Raw genomic sequence first — 23,338 nt, 5'->3', positions numbered from 1 at the left:
TTTTACTAATAACTAGTTGGTAACTTCTTGAGGAAGAAACAAATTGCCTTAGATTTATTTTGTACTCTGTACAATGTAGGATAATGAAACAGTTGCTCTTGAATTTTTTTTTTTTTTTTTTAATTGTGTTGGAAATGGGATGGATCCCAGAATGAAGAACAGGTCTGTATGTTCTGGGTCCAAACCAGGAGCAGCAAGAGTTTGTTGGAAATGGAACTCCAGACCTCCTGGCTCCTGACACAGGTCCTCAGTGGGTGATAAGGACGCACAAGAAGTGTGGACGTGCTGCTGTAGAGCCAGATTTCTGATCAACTTTAAAGGTGCTAAGAGGAAGGACTGCCGGAGGGTCTGGAAGCTTCGGTCGTCACTGGCTTTGACAGTTTCTTTTGCATGTTCTGAGGGATTATAACCTTAGGCCGTGTTCCCTGTTTGCTCTTATCTAGCCTCTCATTCACTTGTCAACCTCTGGCAAGAAGGGAAAGTCTCAGAATAATTAAGTTTCCCTCTCAGAAAACTGCAGAGATGAAGACAAGTCCATGAGTTTGTTAGGGAGTCTGTGGGAGAAATAAAATGCCCCTTGGGTGGCATACCTGCCTCAGGTAGTGCCCTGGGAAGGTTAGCTTCCCATTGTGATACTGGTGGTACCAAACTAAGACCCTGCCCTCGGCTCCCTCAGGCACCCAGCCTGTGATCAGCTGTGGGTCCTGCCCAGTCAATAATGCCAGGGCTGACTTGAGCACTCAGGGCTTCTGCCACCAAAGTCATTGTTTTACTCAGTACTTTTTCCTCCTCATAAAATTTATAGACAAAGGCCAAACAGTGTAATAGTATATGTTTATTCTCTTTCTCTCCCAGACTGCATTACTGCTGTGAAAAGGGTAGAGTGTACATAAAGGTGCTCTTGCTAACTGATGTGATTGATACCTTCTTTTGTTCTCCCCTTGTCCTCCGGTAAGTGGCCCAAGGAAGGTGTCAGGACAGATTCCAAGTGGAAGACTGCGTAATAATTACCACTTACTAAATTACTGTGTCAGGTTAGGCACTTTATACCTCCTGTGTGTAGCTCTCACGACTGTCTGCGAGAGCAAGGTATTATTGAGGCCATTTTACAGGTAGAAAACCGAGGCTCAGCAACTAAGGGACAGAGCAGATTTGAGAATGGGAATGCTGGAACTGAAGGCATGTACTCTTTCATCACATGCTAAAACGCCTGCCAGTCTATAAATAATTAGTTCCTGATTAGTCATTCAAAGCATTGTTCCCGTGAAAGTACCTGTTCACAGACTTTTCTAGATTATTTCCACATCCGAGTTTCAAACCAGGAACCAGGGTCTCACTGCTGAAGAACACAAACAGAAAGAACCATGACCATCACACTGATTCCTCGGCTTACAAAGCTTTCTGTTCAGAAGTGTGATCTTCCTTCTTTCTCATTAGCCTCATTCTTAACAGTGTGGCAACCTAATTTTATCAATTTGAATCAATTTTTCAAGTAAAAAAATAATAAATTCCCACTGATTATTACTCATTTCACAGACACTTTTTTCCTCTTCTTATCCCCATGTTATCAGTCCAGCTGTTAAACTTTACCCTGAACTTCATTTGTCGCATACGGGGGAGATTCTGCATAGGATATTTATATTAGCCACTACTTCCTGCACGTCTTCGTCTCACCAGAGTGTCCTTTGAAGCAACTGTGCTGTTTCACGCAGTTCCCATGGAATTGCAAACACATAAAAATGAATCTTCAAAGGGTCTTTCCTAGATAAGTATCCAGAGCTACATATATCAAATGACTTGTCTGAAATTCTGTAACATTATTCTGTATATTCTGTATATATTCTATAAATTCTGTAACAGAGTAGTTTACTGTGATTCCATATACCCAGAGGGCACATAACCAAACAGTGTTGATGATGCGGGGGAAGAATTGTGAGCCTTTTGAATATATAAATTTATGTCTGTCAATTTAATGGAACACTTATATTTATAGATTGAGAAACCAGGTTGAATATTTTGTGGTCCATATAGTACCTTGGATGGCAAGGATGGGGTATTAGATAAGGAAGCAGGAGGCTTAGTTTGGATAAACACAGATTAACTGAAATATCACATATGAATTAGATCTACTGTAATTAGAAACTACTCTTTTCTCTAATCATATTGAAGATGTTTCTAGATATATCCTGCAGATAAAAATACGAGTAAGACAAGAATTTATAGTGTCCGTCATTGTAATTCAGAGTGATTGAAATGTACATAAATTGTTGATCTTGATTGAGTAGGAGATGTGGTGTAGGTACTTTCTGTGTCCTGTGTCGTTTTTCTGTACGCTATTACTAAGAAATAACTGTAACCCAGTTCACAGTGGAGTAACTGGCTTGGAAAATTCAGATTTGATTTGTTTGAATATTAACTGGAAGGCGGAACTTAAGACAGTAAACATAATTTATAATTGAATTCAGGTCTGACTCCCATGACCTTTCTCTTGACCACCACTTTTACTGTGCCAATTTGTATGGCCTAGGATGAGCAAAAACAGACCTAATTTATGTAATACTTACAAAAGAAATAGTACAAGTAACCTAAGGGTGAAAGTCTTAAGATTTTGCATCTTTTCAATGGCTTTAATGTTTTGAGAAGTACTGGTCAGGTTCTTTGAAGATGTCCCTCATCTTGGATGGGTCTAATGTTTTTCTCAAGATAAACCTGGGGTTACAGGTTTAGGGAACAAAAACCACGAAGATGAAGTATCATTTTCATTCCATCCTATCATTTTCATCACATCCTATCAGTGGTGTCTACTGTCCACATGACTTTGTGCTGCTGATGTTGCCTTGGCAACTGGGCTAAGGTCATAGTTGTTGGGTTTCCCTGCTTAAAGTTGATTTTTTCCCACTTAAAGTTGATTTATGTAGGGTAGAATACCTACATAAATTATTGCACGATTTTCTTCTTCTCTGCAGTTTGTTATTTCAATCATTTGTTTATATTAGTGTGGACTTATGGATATTTATGTTTTATACATTGGGTTAGAATCCAATACTGCTTTATTCATTTTACTCACGTTGTCTTAGCTTTGGCCTATGGGTGTTCTTTCAGTTGGCTTCTCTATTCTTCTCATATACCCTCATAATTTTTTTATTGGTTATAGTATGTATGTACGTATATACCTTTATTTATTTTTTGAGTACGTCCTTGCCTTCTGTCCTACAAGTTGCTCCAGCATCATCTTGCATGCTTCCTGCTCTAGTCCTGGAATCGGCCATTTCTCCAAGGAGCCCTGGTTCCTTTTATTAGAGAATGGTGTGAGAGACCAAGATCTGGGTGCTGGTTCTGTTTCTTGCTGCTGGTAGGTCCTTGCTTCCAGGCCCTGTCGGCTGACAGAGCGAGGAAACATATGTATTCTACTAGCCTGTGTATGTATACACATCTGTGTATGTTTCTATGTGTGACTGCTTGTACCCATAGTAAATGAATCAAGAGTTGATACTGATGTCTCCGATTCCAGTCCATAACCATAGAGTTCATTCTAGCCTCTTCCGCTTGCTCACCTGTAACCTTCACTCCCGCACAAGAAGTGTAGCTTCCATTATCCATCGTCCATTTAATTGCTTGAGTCCAGTGTACGTATAGAGTATATCAGAATCATTATGTGTACCTGCATCCCTTCTCATGGGAAATAAGCCTATCACCTAGAGCAGTGCTTACGTGCATTTTCTTTTGCCTTTAGTCTTACAAGCTTCACTCATTTCTAAATTTATTCTACTTCTCAACTTCATAAAGGTGTTTTGTATGTTTTTAATGTAGTTAAAATATTTTGTCACATTTAGCATTCCATCTTAGAAGCCCTCAATTTCCTAAATTATATATATATATACGTGTGTATATATATATATGTGTGTGTGTGTATATATATGTACATATATATATACACACACACATATATATATATATAGTTTGCATACGTTAAAGTTCACAAAGTTCTGTGGGTGTTGACAAATGGCTTTGTGTCACGTATCCAGCATTTCAGCATCCTGCAGAATAGTTTCAGCCCCCTAAAGTGTTCCTACGCCTTTACCTTTTCAACCTTCCCTCCTCCCTTTAACCTGCGGCATCCACTGATTCTTGTTTATTTGTTTTTTTAACTCCTCACTAGTTTTTTTCTTTTCCACTGTTTCCTATCATTGGAGTCATACAGTACGTAGACTTGGCTTCATTTAGTTAGAAACATACGTTTTAGGTTCATCTGTAGCTTTTCCTGGTTTGTGAGCTCATTTTTCTTCATGACCAAATAATATTCCTTCATATGTGTGCACCCCAGCTTGCTTATCCATCCCTCCCTTAAAGGGCATCTTGTTTGTTTTAGCCACTATGTGTAAAGCTTCAGTAAACATTAATGTGCAGGTTTTTGTGTGGAAGCAAGTTTTCAAATCAAATGGGTAAATACCTAGGAATACAGGTGTTGGGTTGTATGATAATACCATGTTAACTTCATAAGGAAGTGCCAAACTATCCTCCTGAGTGACCGTACTCTTTCACATGCCCCCTGGCAATGAATGAGAGCACTTGTCCTTCACATCCTCAACATCAATTGGTATATTCAGTTTCTTTTGATTTTATTTGTTCTGATAGGTTTGTTTTAATTTGCAATTCCCTAATGACAAGTGGTATAGAACATTTTTCCCCCCTTTGGTTATTTGCCATCTGTATAACTTCTTCAGTGAGCTGTCTCTTCTTTTGCCCATTTTTAATTGGATTTTCTTACTGTTGAGTTTCAAAAGTTCTTTGTATATTTTGGACACCGTGTTTTCTATCAAATACATGTTTTGTAGACATTCTCTCCTTTTCTGTGACTTGTCTCTTCATCTCTTAACAGTGTCCTTCTCAGAGGAGAAGTCTTTAATTTTAAGGAAGTTCAGCTTACTAATTTTTATTTCATAGATTATGTTTCTCATACTGTTTCTAAAAACTCATCATCAAACCCAAGAACTCACACTGATTTCTTGATTTCTTCTGAATTTTCTTCTATAAGTTTTATATTTTATGTGAGGTCTAAAGTCCATTTTGAATTAATTTTTATGAAAGATGTCTCTATGTTCTTTTCTCTCTCTCTCTCTCTTTTTTGGTAGCATATGGATGTCCATTTGCTTGAGTACTATTTGTTTAAAGACTTTTTCATAGAATTTTCTTTGCAATTTTGTCAGTAGTCACTTGACTATATTTCTGTGGATCAGTTTCAGGTCTGTCTCTTTTGTCCCACTGTTCTGTGTATCTGTTTTTCCATCAATACTTACTACCTTGATTATTATAGCTTTATAATAAGTCTTGAAATCAGATACTGTGATCATCTAAAATTTTCTTCTTCAGTATTGTGATGTCTGTTCTGGGTCTTTTGCCTTTCTATATATTCTCCAGAATGTGTTTGTCAGTCTACAAAGTAGTTCTCAGGAATTTTACTGGATTATATTGAGTATATAATATAGGTGAAGATGGGAAGGATTGGCAACTGAGTAGTATTGACTGTAACAATCATTAAGCATGGGATATTTCTTCTTTGATTTATTTCATCAGAGTTTGAATGTTTTCTCAAGCTTTGCTTATGTTGAGCTATTGTTGATACAGCTTGTTTCTTCTGTCCTCTCTGACTTGGAATCTCGTATTTTATGTTAGACATACATAAATAAGTTGAATTCTACTTCAGAAAATACCTGTATTTATTTAACTTAAGAATGGTATTTTAAATTACTGTGTGTTCAATACATTATTTGGGAAGTTACATTTAATTTTCTCTTTCATCGAACTCTGATGTATACATGTGTTCTCAGTTTGACGATCTTTCTAGCCTCAGTTTCCTTGTCCATAGACAAGTAGAATACAGCCCACTTCATGATGTAGGCATGAAGGTCGGATGTGACCCTGGCCTGACATCACAAAGAAGTCCTGAGTAGATGATGCAGCCTTCCCACATGTCCTCGCTTACTACTCTGTGTCTTGGCCAGAAATTGAGTCTTGGGGTTTCTTTGATGTTATAATATTCATGACCGCTGTATAAGCCTTAAACGACTTAACTTCCTTGCAGTATGTAGTTGTTTCTCATTTGCTCTAGTCTTCATTTTGCATTTGATTTCCTTATTTCTTCTTATAGTAATATGGAATGTTGATTTTCCTGAGGTGTAAATGCATGTGAACCATGGCCTGGTAGAGAAATGATGACTATTACTAACTTGCCCCTCTTGTTTGCAGGGGAAGGGGAGGAGTCACAGCCCGGCCAGTTGGAGTTGGTGTACCACGAGGGACGCCAGCTTCCAGGGGTATCCTTTCCACCCGAGGGCCAGTGAGTCGGGGAAGAGGACTTCTCACTCCCAGAGCAAGAGGAGTTCCCTCAACTGGGTACCGACCTCCGCCACCACCCCCAACACAAGAGACGTATGGAGATTATGTAAGTGAAGGAGTCATGCAGCAGCTATGCTGTTCTGATCTAGCCAGCCACACGCAGCATTGGCTGTCGTAACCAAGTGCCCACCCTCACTTGCTGTAGTCCTCAAAAATGCTACCTTAGTTCAGCAAACGTTTACTGAGTGCCAAATAAGATGTGATACTAGCAGTATAAGAAATGAGAAGGAAATAGCCTCTTTTGTCAAGTAACTTACATCTGTGATAGGGAAGATGAATTTGGGTGGTAGGGAGGTTCTAGCCCAGGATCAAGGAGACATGTCATCAAGCTCTTATGGGTTTTAATGTGACATTCATTCATGTTCCACTACAGGTTACCTCTGAGTAATTCAGTCATTTAAAAAAGAATCACCTACATATACCAAGTTGTTTTTACCCTGAAGTGTTTCCTCTTAAGTGCTACTGTTGAATAGGGATTCTTAGTTGAAATTTTTTTCAGTGAAGAAAACAAAAGTTCCCAATTTTTTATATTAATGCAAATCAGTATGTGTTTCCATTACCATTCAATAATTCTTTGATACGGTTCATAGACTTACTGAACATAAGAGAAAGAAAATATATCCATGGAAACTGAGTAGAGGGGAAGGACAGAGGCGTTCTTCAACAAGAATACAAGCCCCCTGGGATTCTTCCTGTGACTTTTGAGTTTAACATAAATAAAGAAAATAAGTGGTGGATGGATGCTTCATGTTAGTGATTGAAAGTCTTAGAAACAGTACATGAACCGTTGTCAAAGAGAAACAGTGACGGGTGATGGGGCTGAGGTACAAGAACCGATGGGTTTTCATGTTTTATGTCAGGGAGAGCTCTTTCTGGGTGCCCGGTGGCTTCCTGCATGGTGTCTGGAAGGCTGTGTTCATTCTCTGGGACATCTTCAGCTGCATCAGCAGCCACTGGAAAGATCAAAGTCTTTGTCCTGGATGTACTGAACTTTGTGTCTTTCCTTCGGTGTGCTGCATCCTCTTGGGCTTCCAGACCTTTCTTGGTGCTGCTCTCTGCTTGGAATCTCATGCTTCCTGTTTGTCAGCTATCCTTAGGGAAAGTCAGAGGAAGTAGGAGCTGCTGTATTGAGCAATACTGCTGGAGTCACACATCTCTCTCCCACCTACACTGGGACTTCTGGAGGGGCAAGGATGTTTGGCTTGTATCTCTGAGCGGCAGAGAATGGATCCTGGGAACTCAGTGAATTTAACAAATAAATCCCATAACACTTTCACCATTTTGCTATTTTGTTGAGAAAGGGTGTGACCTCTCTCTCTTCTCCTTATTTTCTTACAGTTTGACATGTTCCTGTGTCCTGATATTCTGACCAAACTGACAATGATAATCATGCCTCAAGCTCTTCCACAGATGTGGCGTCTCCTGAGAATAGCAGAGACTGCAACGGGGGGGAAAGTGCTGTTCGGTGTTTGTCGTTTTCCACCTGGGCTTTCTCTTAGGTCTGGATTAATGCAGGTGTGGCTAGATGGTGTCACCAGACCATCAGACACAGGGTGTGGGAAGCCTGGATCCTCGGCCCCTGGTGCTGTCAGTATGGTCTGAGTCAGGCAAGCTGCTTGTTGGGCTTTACAGTCACATTTCAGAAAGAGCTGTTGCCTTCTCCCCATACATTAATTCACCTTTCCACTCAGATGGATTGAATTCCGTCTGTCTCTAGGTGTACACTCTAGTGAATCCAGAATGCAATTAGATGAATACAATGACCATTTCTGGAAAAGTTCAAGTCCAGAGGAGAAAGGCGTTAAAACAATTGACTTGAGAAGTATTTGGTTGAGTTAATTTACTGCCCTTCCCGCTGACTACCGTGGATGATGCGACAGTGGCCATGCCGAAGAATCCGTGTGTCCTTCCAGGAGCAGACGGGGTTCAGGAGCTTCGGGGAGAAAGGGAGCTTTCACTGTTCGGGTCCCACACTCACCTGGCGCTCCTCCAGGCGCTGTGGCTGCAGCCACAGTTCCAGGGTGGCGGCCTCTTCCTCTCCCAGGTAACCGATGGCTGTGTTTCCCGCCCTCATCTGAACTTACCTGGAGTGCGGCATCGGCAATTCTGTCATGTTCACACAACAGCTCTTGCACACACAGCTGCTTTCTGAATGTGCTCTAGGTGCTGGAGTCGGACACATACACAAAAGAAAGATGACTCTTGAACAACACGGGTTCCAACTGCCTGGGTCCACTTGTATGTGGATTTTTCTGAAAATAATGGTACAGTACTATAGATGTATTTTGTCTTCCTTATGATTTTCTTAATATTTTCTCTGAGTTAGTTTATTGTAAGAGTACAGTATTTCATACATGCAATGTTCAGGACATGTGTTAATCAACTATTTATGTTATTGGAAGGCTTCTGGTCAGCAGTAGGCTATCTATTAGTACTTAGGTTTTTGGCAGTCAAATGTTATACACAGATTTTCAACTGCATGGGAGTCAGGGCTCCTAACCCCACATTGTTCAAGGGCCAGCTGTACTGTCATGAGTACGGCCTCTTCCCCAAGCTGGATTACTATAATGAAGAGTTTGGATTATGTCCGTGCTATACCTTTCCCTCTTGATTTGTATCTGTTACTCCTGGAAACACTTATGGAAGTTAATAGCCAAGAACAAGGATTTTCCCCATTTTGCCTCGCATTTTGCAGGCCTTTTACGCTGTTATATACTGAAAGCTTCAATAGCGGAACACTGTACACAGCAAACGATGTTGGGAGCTGGTGTGAGGAGGAGACACAGTCCCCTCACCTCTGCGGCTCGCCCTAGTAGCTCTGCCTCTCAGGTGTGCTCTTTTGACTTCAACTCGTTTCCTGACCACAGCTTTGCGGTGTCTGGTATATTCCCAGACATTGGCCATCGGTCCTAACTATTTGAAATCCTGAAGATTATTCACACAACATGCTTAGCTTTGGAGCACGGGAAGGAGAAAATGCCCAGACTTAAAAAAAGAAAATTTAAAAATGTGTTTGTTTGTTTGTGGGACTTTGGAAGAGGTGGATATCCTAAACATTATCCAACTTAGAAATCTTGAGATCCTATAATGCCCCAAATAGTTCTTCATTCATGCGGCAAGTGGGAAAGTTGGAGTTGATCTTTAAAATAATCATACCATTGAACTGGAATGAATATAAAGGAGTTTCTAAACTCCTTGAGAATATGGATCCCTCGCTTGCCATTCACCTTTGTCTATAACTCCTATCACCTAGTGTGCTGTCTGGCACATAGAAGGTCTTTACTAGGTGTTTGCTGAATGTGTGACTGTTCTCAAGACTGAGTTTTAAGGGATACCTGGGTGGCTCAGTCTGTTGAGTCTGTTGGCTCAGGTCAGGATCCCAGAGGCCTGGCGTCTGAGTCCCGGGTCGGGTTCCCTGCTCAGCACGAAGCCTGCTTCTCCCTCTCCCTGTTCTGGTCCCCCTACTTGTGCTCTCTCTGTCTCTCTCTCTTCACTGTTGGCATATAGCTGTATAGTGTAGTCATTAGTATACATCTGTTTCTCAGCAGATTATAAACTTCTAAGGAAAAACACTCTCTCGCCTGTAGCATAGTTTCCGGCACATTATATGCACTTAGTAAATCTTTACTGGATTAGAGACCCGATAAGTTTTCCTAATGAAGGTTACCATTGATCTTTTCCAAGTCATTACTGTAACCATCCGATGGGAAGCAGTGTGAGAGTTGGCATTTGAAAAAACATCTTGCCTTAGTTATCCCTGTCCCTGGTGTTCAAAGGGCAGTTACAGGTTACAAAGAGATAAGACTAATTCTCTGTAGCTCCTGAAAGTCGCAGAGTAACATAATTCTTATCTCAGTATAAGAATGAACTTTCCAGACGATGTAATACTTAATGAGAAGCTACTCTCCACAAGGCATTTTCATGTATGTTCTCTCATGTTCTTCTCATAGCCACTCAGTGAGATGTTATGATCTGTTGTGCATGTGAGAAGTTGAAGTGTCTCGCCTAAAGGTGTGGCAGATAAAGAAGGAGCAGATGCGGGATTCAGGACTCAGGGGCTGTCTGTTTTCGAACACTCAGTGCTTTATGAAGAACCGTGTTCTAGTAGATGAGCCTATAGGCTCTTCTCCTCTTTGGAGAAAATGTAGCGGCTACTTCGTCTTGCTTCCCCAGGATGGTGGGCCAGGTGACAAGAGATTGTGTCAGATGACCCCTGTGGCCTGGCCGTGTAATCAGCCACTTGTGTTAAGCTACCTTAACTAGATAAATGGAAATTGAGAATAATTAGGAAAAACAGGATGGGTTTAGGAATTTTAAAAATAATAAATGACAATAGTGTTGTATTTACTAGCAAAAAAAAAAATAGTTTTTTCTTTAAGAGTTTCAGAGCACCTGTAACTCTCAAAAAGACGTGTCATTCCTTTGGAACTCAGAAATGTGATTTTTAAAGATTCTCCTCAAAGTACATCCATAGTGATTAAATGTTTTATTTCTATGAACTTGTTTGGTTCTATCCAACCAATTCAATTTGCTTTTCATTTTAACTTCCACTTAACATTTATTATCTGAGGACATTATTTCCAGAATAAAAGACAAAAAATCCTATCAGTTGCTTATTTAAACCAAAAAGGGGTAACATCCTATTCCTTCAGATCCTGCCACAGCTGCTACTTTTTTGAAAAAGCATACGTTTTAGTCCTTAAAATACTCCGTGTTCTTCAGAGTACGTGCGCCAGCCTGAAGGGATCCCCCCATGGCACTAGGCTTAAACACTCAGCGAGTGGTGAGCGTTACAGTGGCCTGTTATAAGAATACGCTTGATTAGCCCCAGTGAGAAAGCTTGATAATTTGAAGGTATTTCCTTGTCAAAATGTGACTATTGAAATTGGACTGATTTTTCTCAAGGTGTATATGCGAAGATATTTGATCATTTATAGTGTCACCTGGGCCAACTGTTCTTCATCACAGTCACTGTCACATATGCTCCCTGAGCATGTGTCCTTGAGAAGAACATCTGTTAGTAAATCAGTCTGCTGCTCTGCGAGGAGATGAGCGTGAGGAGAGGGCAGGCGACAGGCAGTGGCCGTGCGTGAGGAACAGACTCTCCGTTGGGGAGACCAGATCCTCCCGTCGGTGAACGCTTGTCTTTTAAGAGTAACTCTAAGGAAACAAGACAATTCAACATGATTAGCTTTTTTTTCCAGGAGAGAAGAAAACAGATAATGGATATGTTTTCAACCATTTGCCAATAAATTTGGGACCTTCTGCTCCACTTTTAACTTAGTAAAATTAGACATAATTACTATAACTTCTCATCTCTTTTTTGAGAACAAGAAGTACCTCTTCCCCAAAATGACATTGATTCATTACTTGTGTCCAAATAATTAAATAACTGACGAAGTAATTAACATAACCCAGAATACATTCAATGAGAGCATTTTAACAATTCAAAGTGTTGGTGTAATTACATAGAAAGACATGTTTGATGCTTCCTGGCAGAGCCCAATTTACATATGAATTTCTAAAATGAAACCAGTTTTGATAAATCACTTTAGGCTCCACATGCAGAGAAAACACACAATCAAAATAGATCCATGTTCTTTAAACGCTCACTATCTTTTATTGTTGCTGAAAAATCTGTTTCCATGATTTCACCTAACACTGCATGTTTGTGGGGGGCTCAGTGGGTTAAGCCTCTGCCTTTGCCTTGGTTCATGGTCTCAGGGTCCTGGGATCGAGTCCCGCATCGGGCTCCGTGCTCGGCGGGGAGCCTGCTTTCCCTTCTCTGCCTGCCTTTCTGCCTACTTGTGCTCTCTCTCTGTCAAATAAATAAATCTTTTAAACAACAACAACAACAACAACAACAAACCCTGCTTGTTTGTAACTACTTGATCTAAATCTCCAACTCTCGCCTCTCTCTTGCGTGCCCTCCAGTGTCCACCTCCTGTGTCTTTCTGTCCCAGAGTGCCACACAGCACTGTCAAAGCTGTGGCCTGGGCCAGCCCCGTGGGCTCACAGAGGCTGGTGAGGGTGGACGGCATATCCCCAGGCGGCAGGGTCTCATCCGTGCCTCCTCTCGTTCCCTATAAGCAGACAGCAAACCAAGTCTTTTCACATCTGCATCGCTCTTTGGTCTCCAGCTCCTCATGTCACCCCAGCTTTAGTTAGGGCGTTTGCCCTCCTCGGGAGACACGCCTCCCTCGCAGCATCCCACTCACATGCTGTGACCATGTCCTCCAGGAGCACCTACACTTCTCCCAGTCTGCACCTGTCTGTAATGCTTGTCCCCATGTCTCACCTGCCACCAGCTTTCCATCAGTCCTCTCCTATCCTCTCTTCTCCCTCTGCCTCCTCTCCCGTATCCTCTTCCCTCCTCTCCTCTTCCCTCCCCAGCCTCCCCTCTCCTCTCTTTTCCTCTCTTCTCTCACCTCCTCTGAGTTTGCCCAAAGCCTGCCACAGGCCTGACAGTTTAGAGATCATACATTAACATGTGGAGGGTGGTCTTTGTTACAGCCAATGAATGGTGTCATTCCATGTGTCATGTGCACTGTTAAATATACTTAGTGAAGTAAAATTAAGTATCTGGCACCAATTTTAGCAGCATAGCATGGCTCATTTAGTGAACTAATAAATGTGGAAGACAATGCAATTTAATAAAGAGAATGTTACTCTGTGAGGCAAGTACTTGGTTTCTGGTCTCCGTTCTTATCAGTGTCACCATTGTTTCGTATGCAAATTGTTTAACCCTTTTGGGCTTTGGTTTCTGTGACTACAAAGTGCTGGTCATGGTATTTCACCCAAGGAACCAGCAGGTTAGGCCAGACACCGTCCTAATATTTTTTTTTTAAGATTTTATTTATTTATTTGACAGAGATCACAAGCAGGCAGAGAGGCAGGCAGAGAGAGAGAGGAGGAAGCAGGCTCCCCGCGGAGCAGAGAGCCTGATGCAGGGCTTGATCCCAGGACCCTGAGATCATGACCTGAGCTGAAAGCAGAGGCTTTAACCTACTGAGCCACCCAGGAGCCCCACCGTCCTAACTTCTTTTCCAACTTTAAAATTCTGTAATTGGTTTTTTTCTGAAGCTTTCTTCATTCTGTCACCCAGAAATGCTTTTTCTAATAAGTAACTACATTTTCATCAGCTAGAAATCTTGGTACTGAAAAGAAAGTCACAGAACAAACACAGCAAACTATATTTTAATGGAAGTAACAAGCTGAAAGTGGAAAGTGAGTGAGTGGCTCTGAGTCTCTTGAATTCTAGAAGTTTTGAAAAATGTTTTAAAAATGAGAGTTCTTTTCAAATGCATACTCACCATTCAAGATGTACAAACTCAAATCATCTTAGGAGCTTTAATCATTTATTCTTTTCTAACTCACTTAATTATGCCCATGTCACCCATCTATTTCTTCAAAGGAAGTACGTGCCAGTCAGTGATGTCCCCGATAGCTTCATGTGAATCGCTGTAGGCTTTGGAGGCTGAGCTGATGGGTTGATCCCCTTTAAACATAAACATGGTAGGGCATTCTAGAAGTCATTCAACTTCTTCAGAATATGGAAGCTCTGCGGGTACTTGATATGCTCTGATTATCCCTCTGGGATGCCTCTCTCATGGGGTGCAGTCGAGCCTACTTGCAAGAGGCGAGGGAGGGCCGGGTACATGGAGGGCCCCCCCGGAGCCTGCGCTCTGCCCCAGGCTTCTCAGAACTGTCTCGTGCAGCTCTTAGGGGGCGTTTCCTCACAGGACATCTGCCATTTGTTCACTTAATCCAGGTTTAAAAAGTCAGAGACAGTTTTGAATGGGAGCAGAAGTCTGAACCGTGGGTTCCACAAGCAGACATTCCTCTTCTGCCTGTTCTCCCGCACCACGGTGCAGTAACGCTGCGGCAGGTGAAGCTGGCTTGAAGCAGGCAGCCTGCTCCTGCCATAGTCGGTGTCCCCTCCAACACCTGGTCATGCAGGGACTGCCACGGACTCTTTTGCCAGAGGGATAATCTCTTCCAAGTTTTCGGTGACTGGAAACAAACGTGCAAAACCAAATGCAGTGTTTGAACATACATGTAAATCTGTGATGTAGATTATGTTCTGAAGACTCGGTGAAGCCATTGTCCTCTTTCATTTGTGAGCTCACCTGGAGTTTCGATTACATGACTAGTTTGGGGACTTCAGTTACAGAAGAACGTTGTACCGTTGGCAAATTTTCCCAGTGCAGTGACTACTGGCATAATTTTTTGACAGTTAACTAATCTCTAAATTGTCTCAATTATCTTGTTTTCCATAGTGAGAAATTTAATTAAAACAGAGTACAGATTGTGAAAAGGTTATTTATGAAAATGCATTTTAAATGTGAATTGAAAAGCCTAGGGACACCTTTTTATTTTAGATAAAAAGATGAAGGTTCTGTAATTTTTCACATTCATTTTACCGGAAGCAAGAGCCACATGCAATTTACTTGAAGTGTCTGTCAGGACCTTCATAAGTTGATCTCTTTTCTAAATTGTTGGAAAGTTGACCTATTTTGGAAACGCAGAACTTTGAGAAATGATTTCAGATTTTAAATTTATGTATTTAGAGTTTTTTTGTTTTGTTTTGTTTTGTTTCTTCTCTGTATTTTAAACAAACCAACCAGAAAAGCATTTTAAGAGCATGGAGAACTCTGGAATGACAGTGTCTCTAGGGCATGGAGAACAATTTTTGCCTCTGCAGTGAGGGCTTGCCCATTGAAGTGAGCGAGCGATGATGGTTGTATCTGAGCTACTGGGATGGAGGTGTCGTGTCCCTCAAGTGAATTAGGGCTGCGGCAGGGAGGGGCTTGAGAACCATGGGAATGGCCCTCTGTTATAATGGATCCCCTCCAAGAACCTGCCATCTTAGTTTTGTCATTTTCTTCGCACATTAACCAGCATTCATCGAACTCCATCCCTGCGTTCAAGCAGATCAGGGTCTAGGAAGACTCACTGTTACTGTCCGTGCTTTGAACCCGCCCATGACCCTGTCTGTTTCAGGTGCTGGTTCTTTGTCATGTCCATGTGTAAACACCCTACTTAAGATACTTTCTTAGAACAATGTGATCATTCCCTTCACTTATATCATTATTTTCCTTACATTTCAAGTTATTGATGATAGATGCCATGGCTTTTTATCCATAGTGCCCAGCACGTAGTAATCAATATTTGATTTCTTAATACAGCAAAGAAAACACACACACACATACGGAGTATTTCAGGAGGACCAATCAGGGAAGACTGCTGCTTGATGGAACGTGGAAAGACTTCTGGAGACAGCAGACCAAACAGAAAAGGGCGCTAGCAGCATTCAGGCAGGCAGAGACCCACGGGAGGCACCGGTGGGTGTTGGGGCGGCCGGCGGAGGCGCGGCCAGCAGAGGCGTGGCGGTGCCGTCTTACTGATGAGGTTTATTATCGTCTTTATCTTTATCCTTTTGCTTTCATCCAGTTCGTTAGCAGAGTGTGAGGTCATAACGGGACATGGAACCTTGAAAGATATATTTCAGGGCTAAAGTACACTGTCAGGTTGGGTAACACGTGCGGAAGGCCGGCTGGCCGTCCAGATGTGTCCTCGGAGTGTGGCCCTGTCCCGGGGAGCTGATTATAGTACAGGGTCTGATCCTCTGTTTTATGGGGATGAACCCTGTGTTTATCGCCATAGTTACAAGCAAAGGCTGGAGTCAGACTGACTAGATTCACATCTTTGCTGTGTCTTTAATTGCTGTGTAATTTGGGTGAATTTCTTATCTGCTCTATCCCTCAGTCCCTGATTTTAAGTGGAAATATTAGTACTTATTTAACACATAGTGTTATGAAGATTAGACAAATTAACATATGTAAAGTATCTAGGGGCACCCGGTGGCTCAGTGAGTTAAAGAGCTGGCTCTTAGTTTCCTGCTCAGGTCATGACCTTCTGGTTGTGGGATGGAGCCTGGGTAGACACCCCCCCCCCCCCCCCCCCCCACCGCCCACCCCACCCGCCCGCTCTCCCAGTGGGGCTGCCATGCTTAGCAGGGAGCTGCTAGAGGAGTCTTTCTCCCTCTGCCCTTCTCCCCTGCTCATGCTCTTTTTCACTCTATCTCAAATAAATAAATCTTTGAAAAAATGTATTTAAAATAGTGCCTGGCACGTAAAAAGTAGCCTATAAGTCATTTTGGTTTTGGCTCAGAAATCTCAGTTCTTCAGTTTACCAAGTAGCTCTGTCTTTCATGCCAGACCCTTGCTAACTGTGCCCAGGACATTGAGACAGCAGTCCCTCTTTAACTGTGGAGGGTTTGTCCCAGGACCCCGGGGCATGCCTGAAGCCACAGGTACTATTCAGTGCTACAGTCACTGTTTTTTCCTGTTCACACACCCATGATAAAGCTGAATGTATGAATGAGGCCCCTAGGAGATTAACAACAACAATAATAGTTACTGCAGTAGACTGTAATGAAGGCTATGTGAATGTGGTCTCTCTTTCTCTCTAAATATCTTACTGTGCTGTGCACTCTTCTTCTTGGGAGGATGTGGGGCGATAAAAGGTCCATGTGGCCAGATGGAGCGAGGGGAGTGACGCAGGCCTGTGACGTAGCGGGAGGCTACTGTTGGCCTTCTGACAAGGGGTCACGAGGAGGATCATCTGCTTCTGGCCTGTGGTGGACTGTAGGAAACCACAACCTCAGAAAGTGAAATCTTGGATAAGTGGGGATTACTGTTTACGATAAGCATAATACCCAGTGCTGTTCACACTTATGAAAATAGTTAAAAAGATAATTTCCAGTTTTAAATGGAATGGGGTACAATAGGAGTTCTCCTGTGCTGCTGTGGAAACGCAGGCTGATAGCACTAGTTCGGAAACCTGTTTGACACCCCTGCTAAAGCTGCACACGTGCTTCCCCGAGACCCCGCGGTGCTGCTCCTGGGAACGTACGAGGACGCACACAACACTTGTGCAAGAGCCACGTAGGCAAAAACGAGAAAGAAGCCAAATACCTTTCAGAACAGGAGTAGTAAACAGCCGCGGTGTGACGGTGCAGATCGGTACTTTCAGGCAGCGAGAAAGGAACCAGCCGCTGAAGCTCCCTCTGATGACAAGGACAGATCTCAGGGCACTGTGCTGGGCAGAGCAGTAGTCACCCGGATTCCACTGACAGAAAGCTCAAGCTCACTTGATGGTGGTTACTGCCTGCCAGGGGCGGGGAGGTAGTAACTGAGGACAGGTTCCAGGCCAGCCTCGCAGTGGGGGCGGGGCGTTCTGCTTCTTGGTCCGAGTGCCGAGTGCCGGTTACCTGCTGTGCACACTCACTAAGGAGCGCACTTGGGGTTTGGAGCTTTTTATGCCTTGTTGTGTACTTGGATACATGGTTTTAAAATATGACCAATTTGTGTCTGAAGAATGCTTACCAGACAGATCCAGTACTCTGTCCATCACACAACAGCACGACTTCCTGCAGGCCTATCTGCCCTTAGACCAGGTGGTAACCCGAAGGTTTCTCTGCCTGGAAGCTAAGCACGGAGCAGTCTAGTGCTAACAGTGTAAACTCTGATAGTCTGGGGCTTTGGTTTCCTTGTGGAGGAAGCTGTGTTCTGTGCAGTAGGTGTGCATTTCTGTGTTCCAGGAGGCCCTTCTTCCTGGTGACGCTGGAGTCACTTGGTGCCTCCCTCCTGGCCAGCTGTCGTTCCCACAGGAGCTGTCTTCTCACTGGGAAGAGTGAGTGAATGGATCTTCAGCTGCTGGTCATTCATTATTGACCCACTGATTCAGAAAGGATTTGCCGAATGCTTCCTCCTGTCGGGACTCAGAGAACATGGTGGCCCAAAAGACAGGGAGACCCCATTCGTGAGAGTCTGCTCCAGACCTTGCCGAGAGTGGCTGGGAGGGGTGAAACAGAAGCAACAAAGAAAATGTCTTTGGAGGTATAAGAGCTAGCAAAATACAAACAAAACAAATACTAGCTAGCCTCTTGAGGAACGCCAAAGAGGTGAGCTCAGCATTTTTGAGCGCATTTTCCCTTGGGCAGCCTTTCTCAGCTGGGCTGCCTCAGCTCTATCACGGGATATAGCCAATGGTGCTAGGAAAGTACTGCCTTTCTAGATGCATGGGAAAGAAGTGAATTCACTTTGTACACAGTGGGTGTGGGGTATTGGGCCTGGTAGAACCCTGCTTGAGAACCCCTGGGGGCCTTCTGCCGGTTCCTGAAGAGGTAGCTGAGAAGGTAATTGAGCTTTAAAAAACCTGGAGTTTGGAAAGGTTTAAAAAAAGAACAAAAAAACAAAAACTGGAATTTAAGGCTCCCAGGTTTGGGTGCAGAGGGTTGATAACCCTGTAGGCTTTGCATTGGAGCTCAGAGAAGCACTTAACGCGGGAAGGCTGTTTGGAGGTCCCAGTCCCTCTGGGCTAAGGCTAAGCTGGAATTGCTAATTCTCCTATCCTCCCACCCAAAGCAAATATAAATTCTCTCCGGAGAAATATGTAACGTAGACTTTAAATTTTTTCTGTAATTTTTCATATATAAATAAAAGTTGAAGTCACCATAATAAAAAACGGAGAAAAAATATAGAGATAGTAGATTCAGATATCAGATATAAACTTTAAAATAACTCTATGTTCTGTATCATCTAGGAATTAAAAGATGAGATTGATGGTTTAAGCAGAGAACTGGAAAATATAGAAATACAGAAAGCAGATATTCTAGAACTATAAAATAAAAAAAAAGAACTAAGTAAATGGTTTTTAGCAGATTAGATGCAGATGAAGGAAGAAACAATGTTGAAGAAGTCAAGTCAAATGAAGCAGAAAGACAAATCTCAGACAACACAGAAACTCTCATGAGGCCCAGAAGCTTCTGGTGGCCACCTCCCTCACATCAAGTCCTGCAGGTCCCAGGTGACCTGGCTCCTGCCTTGCTCTGGTTCACTCAACCTGGCTGACTCTACCTTAGGACCTTTGTGCTTGTCGTTCATCCTGCCTGAAATCTACCCCCCACCCCCTTAAACAGATCTGCATAAGCAGCTCCTCACTCCCTTCACACTGGTACTGGTGTCCTTGCTTAAGGCTCTTCTGGCTGCCTCCCCCACCTCCCCCGTGCCATCTTTGGGATGCTTGGTTTTCTCTGTCTGCTGCCCCACCAGAATGTCAGCCCCCCAGGGACAAGGATGCATTTTGGTTTTGTTTGTTTGGTACTGTGTCCCCCCGCCGCCCCGGCAAGTAGTAGGCATTCAACAAATGCCCACCTCCTTTGGAAAGCAGAAAAATAGATGTAAAAATCTTCGGCATGATGTGCATAATGTGGCTTTAATGCAGTTTAGTAATTCCCCTTTCTTCCATCCTCATGGGATTTCTGGTTTAATTTGGTTTTCTTTAATATTCTGTATACAGTTTTCCCTTCCCTTGTTTGTGGAATTGCTGGGTTAACCTCTTTGTAATCTAATTTTCCTTTATTGTGTTTTTGAACACCTTGTCAAATCCAAACAGATCTAATTGTGCCTGTTAGGTATGAGCTGAGAGGAAAGAAATCGTTCTATGAATGACTGACGTAGCTCTGTTTTCCCAAGCTGGGTTCACTTGTGGAGAGGATCACAGCTGGTTGTGGGCAGCTGCTGCTTCATCCAGAACCCTGGCAGCACCAGCATTTGCTGAATGAACAAGCAGACATTGCTGTTTTAGACAAAGTTCTAAGAATTTATCACATTCTATAAAAGACAAATCCATGGATAGCTCTGCTGTTTCTCTGGCTTAAGAGTTTGAGAATGTTAAAAGGGATAGATCCTTAAATAAATCTACATTTATTGGGCGAGTACTGTGTCAAGCAGGTTTCATATATACTTTCTGGTTAATCCATCTACAACCGTTGAAAATAACCATAACACGGATCACGATTCCCATTTGGCATATTATAAAATTGAGTTTTGAGGAGGTTAGGTGATATTCCCAAAGCTGCACAGTTAAAGCTGGAATTTGAACACAGCATCAGACTCAAAAGGCTGATAGGAAGAATTTGTATAATCTAGAAGCTGTGTATAGTATATTCCTCCTAGCTGTAAACATTACCTAGGGATGTGATTTTGAGTGTTGAATTAATGATATCTAAATGATTATGGAAAAGATTCTTATTTATAATTATTATTAATATTGTGATTTTTGTCCTTAATTATAAATCAACTTAGTTATGTGATACGTTCATGGTCATTGGTAATACTTGACAAGGATATTATTACTCAGAACCCCGGGAAAATGCGTTTTTGAAAAGACTGTTTTTAGCTTAATGTTTGTCTTATAAAGTCAAAATAGTCATTATAAGATTATAGATGTTTTATAAGATTTTATTTATTTGAGAGAGAACTCATGAGCACGAGTTGGGAGAGGCAGAGGGAGACGGAGAAGTGAGTCTCCACTGAGCAGGGAGCCTGACGGGGGGCTTGATCCCCAGGATCGTGACCTGAGCCAAAGGCAGACACTTAACCGACTGAGCCACCCAGTCACCCCAAGCCTATAGATTTTAATATGTTTTAGTGCTGTATTATAAATTAAAACCTCTTGCATTTCAAAATGACCAGATATCACCCTAATTAAAGTGAGGTATTATATAGGGTAATTGTTTCCTTTTAAAAGGACATAAAACTGAAACATTATTTTTGAAATCCAAGTCTTTTATAAATTCTTCTGTTTAAAATGGCTTTTTCCAGCTTAAATGTTATGCTTGATTTTACTTGTGACAGAAATAGAATTAAAAATAGGTCATGCTGTTTCCTTTATCTCGGAAAAATCTCTTTTCAAAGCAAGATTTCTTTGGTATTTGGCCATGTGTCGGGTGGAGTTTTCTAGGTTGGGAATGGCAAACGGAGAATCTCTACCTATGTGAGAACATGTTTCTCCTCATACAGCCCTGGCGTCTAGCAAGTGTCTAGGTCACCCTCTCAGTTAAATTCCACATAGACGTCTTCACTGTCAAAGATGAAAACTCAGAGGTGTAACCTGTTGAATCAGTAACTCTTTGTTAATAAGGCAAGACTTTATATCAATATACATTTATTTCTTGTCCATGTTTGTTTGCTGTTTTTAATAATGTTCTGACTTTCAGAAATAGCATACAGAATTTTAAAAGGGAATTTTTGCTGAGGACAGGCAATGTAAGACCGGTAGATAATGTTTGACAGAAGAATTCGGGTGAGGTCTCATTACCAACATTTATCGTATTTTATAATAAATCTTGCATTTGATTCTACAATATCTCCTTAATTTGCATTCATCTTAAAGAAGTTTTTGGTCTGCTTCCTGCCGCTTGGTCCATACTTAGTTTTCGTCGTCATTCATTTATTCAACAAGGTCACTGTGAGCCTCCAGCATGGCAGACGTTGAGCATATGAGAACAAGCAAGGCTTTGGTCTTACCCATGAGGACCTTGCAGACTTGGGGGGAAGAAGGGAGGCGGAGGGATAATTCCAGGTCCCTTGTATTAGCGAGTTATCAGTTATCGTGGAAGCACAAAGGAGGGTGTGAAATTTAAGCCTGAGGTCTTCTGGTGGAAAACCTAGAAGGGGGTAGCAGAGGGAGCGGCGGGCGCAGAGCATTTACAGCATGAAACGGTGAAGCTTCTAGAGGTGCTGTGGCACGCCCTGCGCAGTCTCTGGGCAGGACGCCGAGGCGAGCCCGTGCGAGGCTTGGCAAGGTGTGCTTTATTTTGTAGAAACAGACGGGTGGGGAGTGGAGATTTGTAAGAAGGGAGGCAGCAAGCTCAGACCCACATTTTAGTGGCTACTTCTGGCGGAAGGTTTAGAGAAGGGAGCACTTCCAGGGAGATGAGTTAGAATATCATACGAGTCCAGCTGAAACCTGGGTGATTGTACCGCAGTCATCATGGGGATGCAGAGATGGCATGGAGGTAGCTGAAGACTTCCTGCGGGTGGGGATGCTGTGGGGAGGGGAAAGCCCCAGGCACTGACTCTGCCCAGATGAAGGTGCCTTCACAGAGCTTTGTGGAGACCAGTGGATTCTCAGCATTTTATCAGACATGTGTATCTCCTGTGCCATCCCACTCACGGGTACAGGACCCTGTTTTATAAGTGTGGCAAAGGAGATAAAACATCTTTGCACTGCGTTTGAATAAAGTCAGGGAGTGCTCTTAAGCTTCCTTCTGAGGGAATTCAGTAGGTTCTTGGAATAAGCAAGTTCATAAGGCCCATGCTCAGGGCAGGAGACAGGACCAGGCGGGGGTACATCTGTATGCTTTTTCCTCTGCAGGCACTCGGTCCAGCAATCGAATGAGCATTGATGTATCGAGCCGCCCTTCCTAGGCTCCAGGCACTCTTTCTGCTCTGTGTAAAAGAGTAAACAAGACACGATCGGCCTTGGTAACAGTGGGGGAGGCCAAGGCCCACTTCCCACCCAGGAATGGAGATGTGCCTATCTGCTCAGTCGCTGCATCACACGGTGTCTTGGGACTGAGCAGATACAGCAGGAGAGGAGAGTCCTTCAAGCCTCACAGAGAAAAAATCCCCTGGCAGAGTGTGGGGATGCAGAGGCTTGTTGGGAGCAGCTCAGGACATATGGCAAAAAATGAGGCTGACATGTTGACTAGGCCATGTCACAAAGGAGAATGTTCTCTTGGAGAAAATAAAGAAATGCGGGAAATTACCTCAAGATTTCAACTGTAAAGAAATTCGTTCAACACGTCTGAGCACTGCCAACAGGGACATAGATGTCCCCCACCCCAGGTTCTGGAAGGCTTTTTAGAGTAGATTCTCAGCTTAGCGGTGTGATTGAACCAAGTCTGTGATGCCCCGTCTCTACTAGATTTATGATTTCTACCCAATTACATGTTAACCTGTAGCAAATAATGTATTCACTATTTGTTAAAATCCCTGATCTGGCCTCAAAAAATCCAAAGAGGAATCTCTTAATATCAAATTAAATAAATACGAAAACCAGCAAGCAGTAGTTGGAAACACTAAGAGCA

The 23,338-nt window shown here is 42.7% G+C and overlaps 1 protein-coding gene across 3 annotated transcripts in view; it reads left to right on the top strand.

Annotated features, from left to right (window-relative positions):
• Positions 1 to 23,338, top strand: part of KHDRBS3 (KH RNA binding domain containing, signal transduction associated 3) — a 182,358-nt gene that overhangs the window by 115,260 nt on the left and 43,760 nt on the right. For all 3 annotated transcript variants that reach the window (XR_004384512.1, XM_032873485.1, XM_032873486.1), the window contains exon 6: positions 6,247 to 6,442. Coding sequence is in view for 2 of the 3 variants with exons in the window: in XM_032873485.1 (XP_032729376.1) it covers positions 6,247 to 6,442 (196 nt within the window). In the remaining variant the exon portion in view is untranslated. The remainder of the gene's footprint in view (positions 1 to 6,246; positions 6,443 to 23,338) is intronic.

This window comes from Lontra canadensis, unplaced genomic scaffold (genome assembly GCF_010015895.1).
Source record: "Lontra canadensis isolate GAN:19392208 unplaced genomic scaffold, GSC_riverotter_1.0 scaffold49, whole genome shotgun sequence".
Taxonomy (NCBI): Eukaryota; Metazoa; Chordata; class Mammalia; order Carnivora; family Mustelidae; genus Lontra; species Lontra canadensis.
This window is presented reverse-complemented; position numbering and strand designations above follow the sequence as displayed.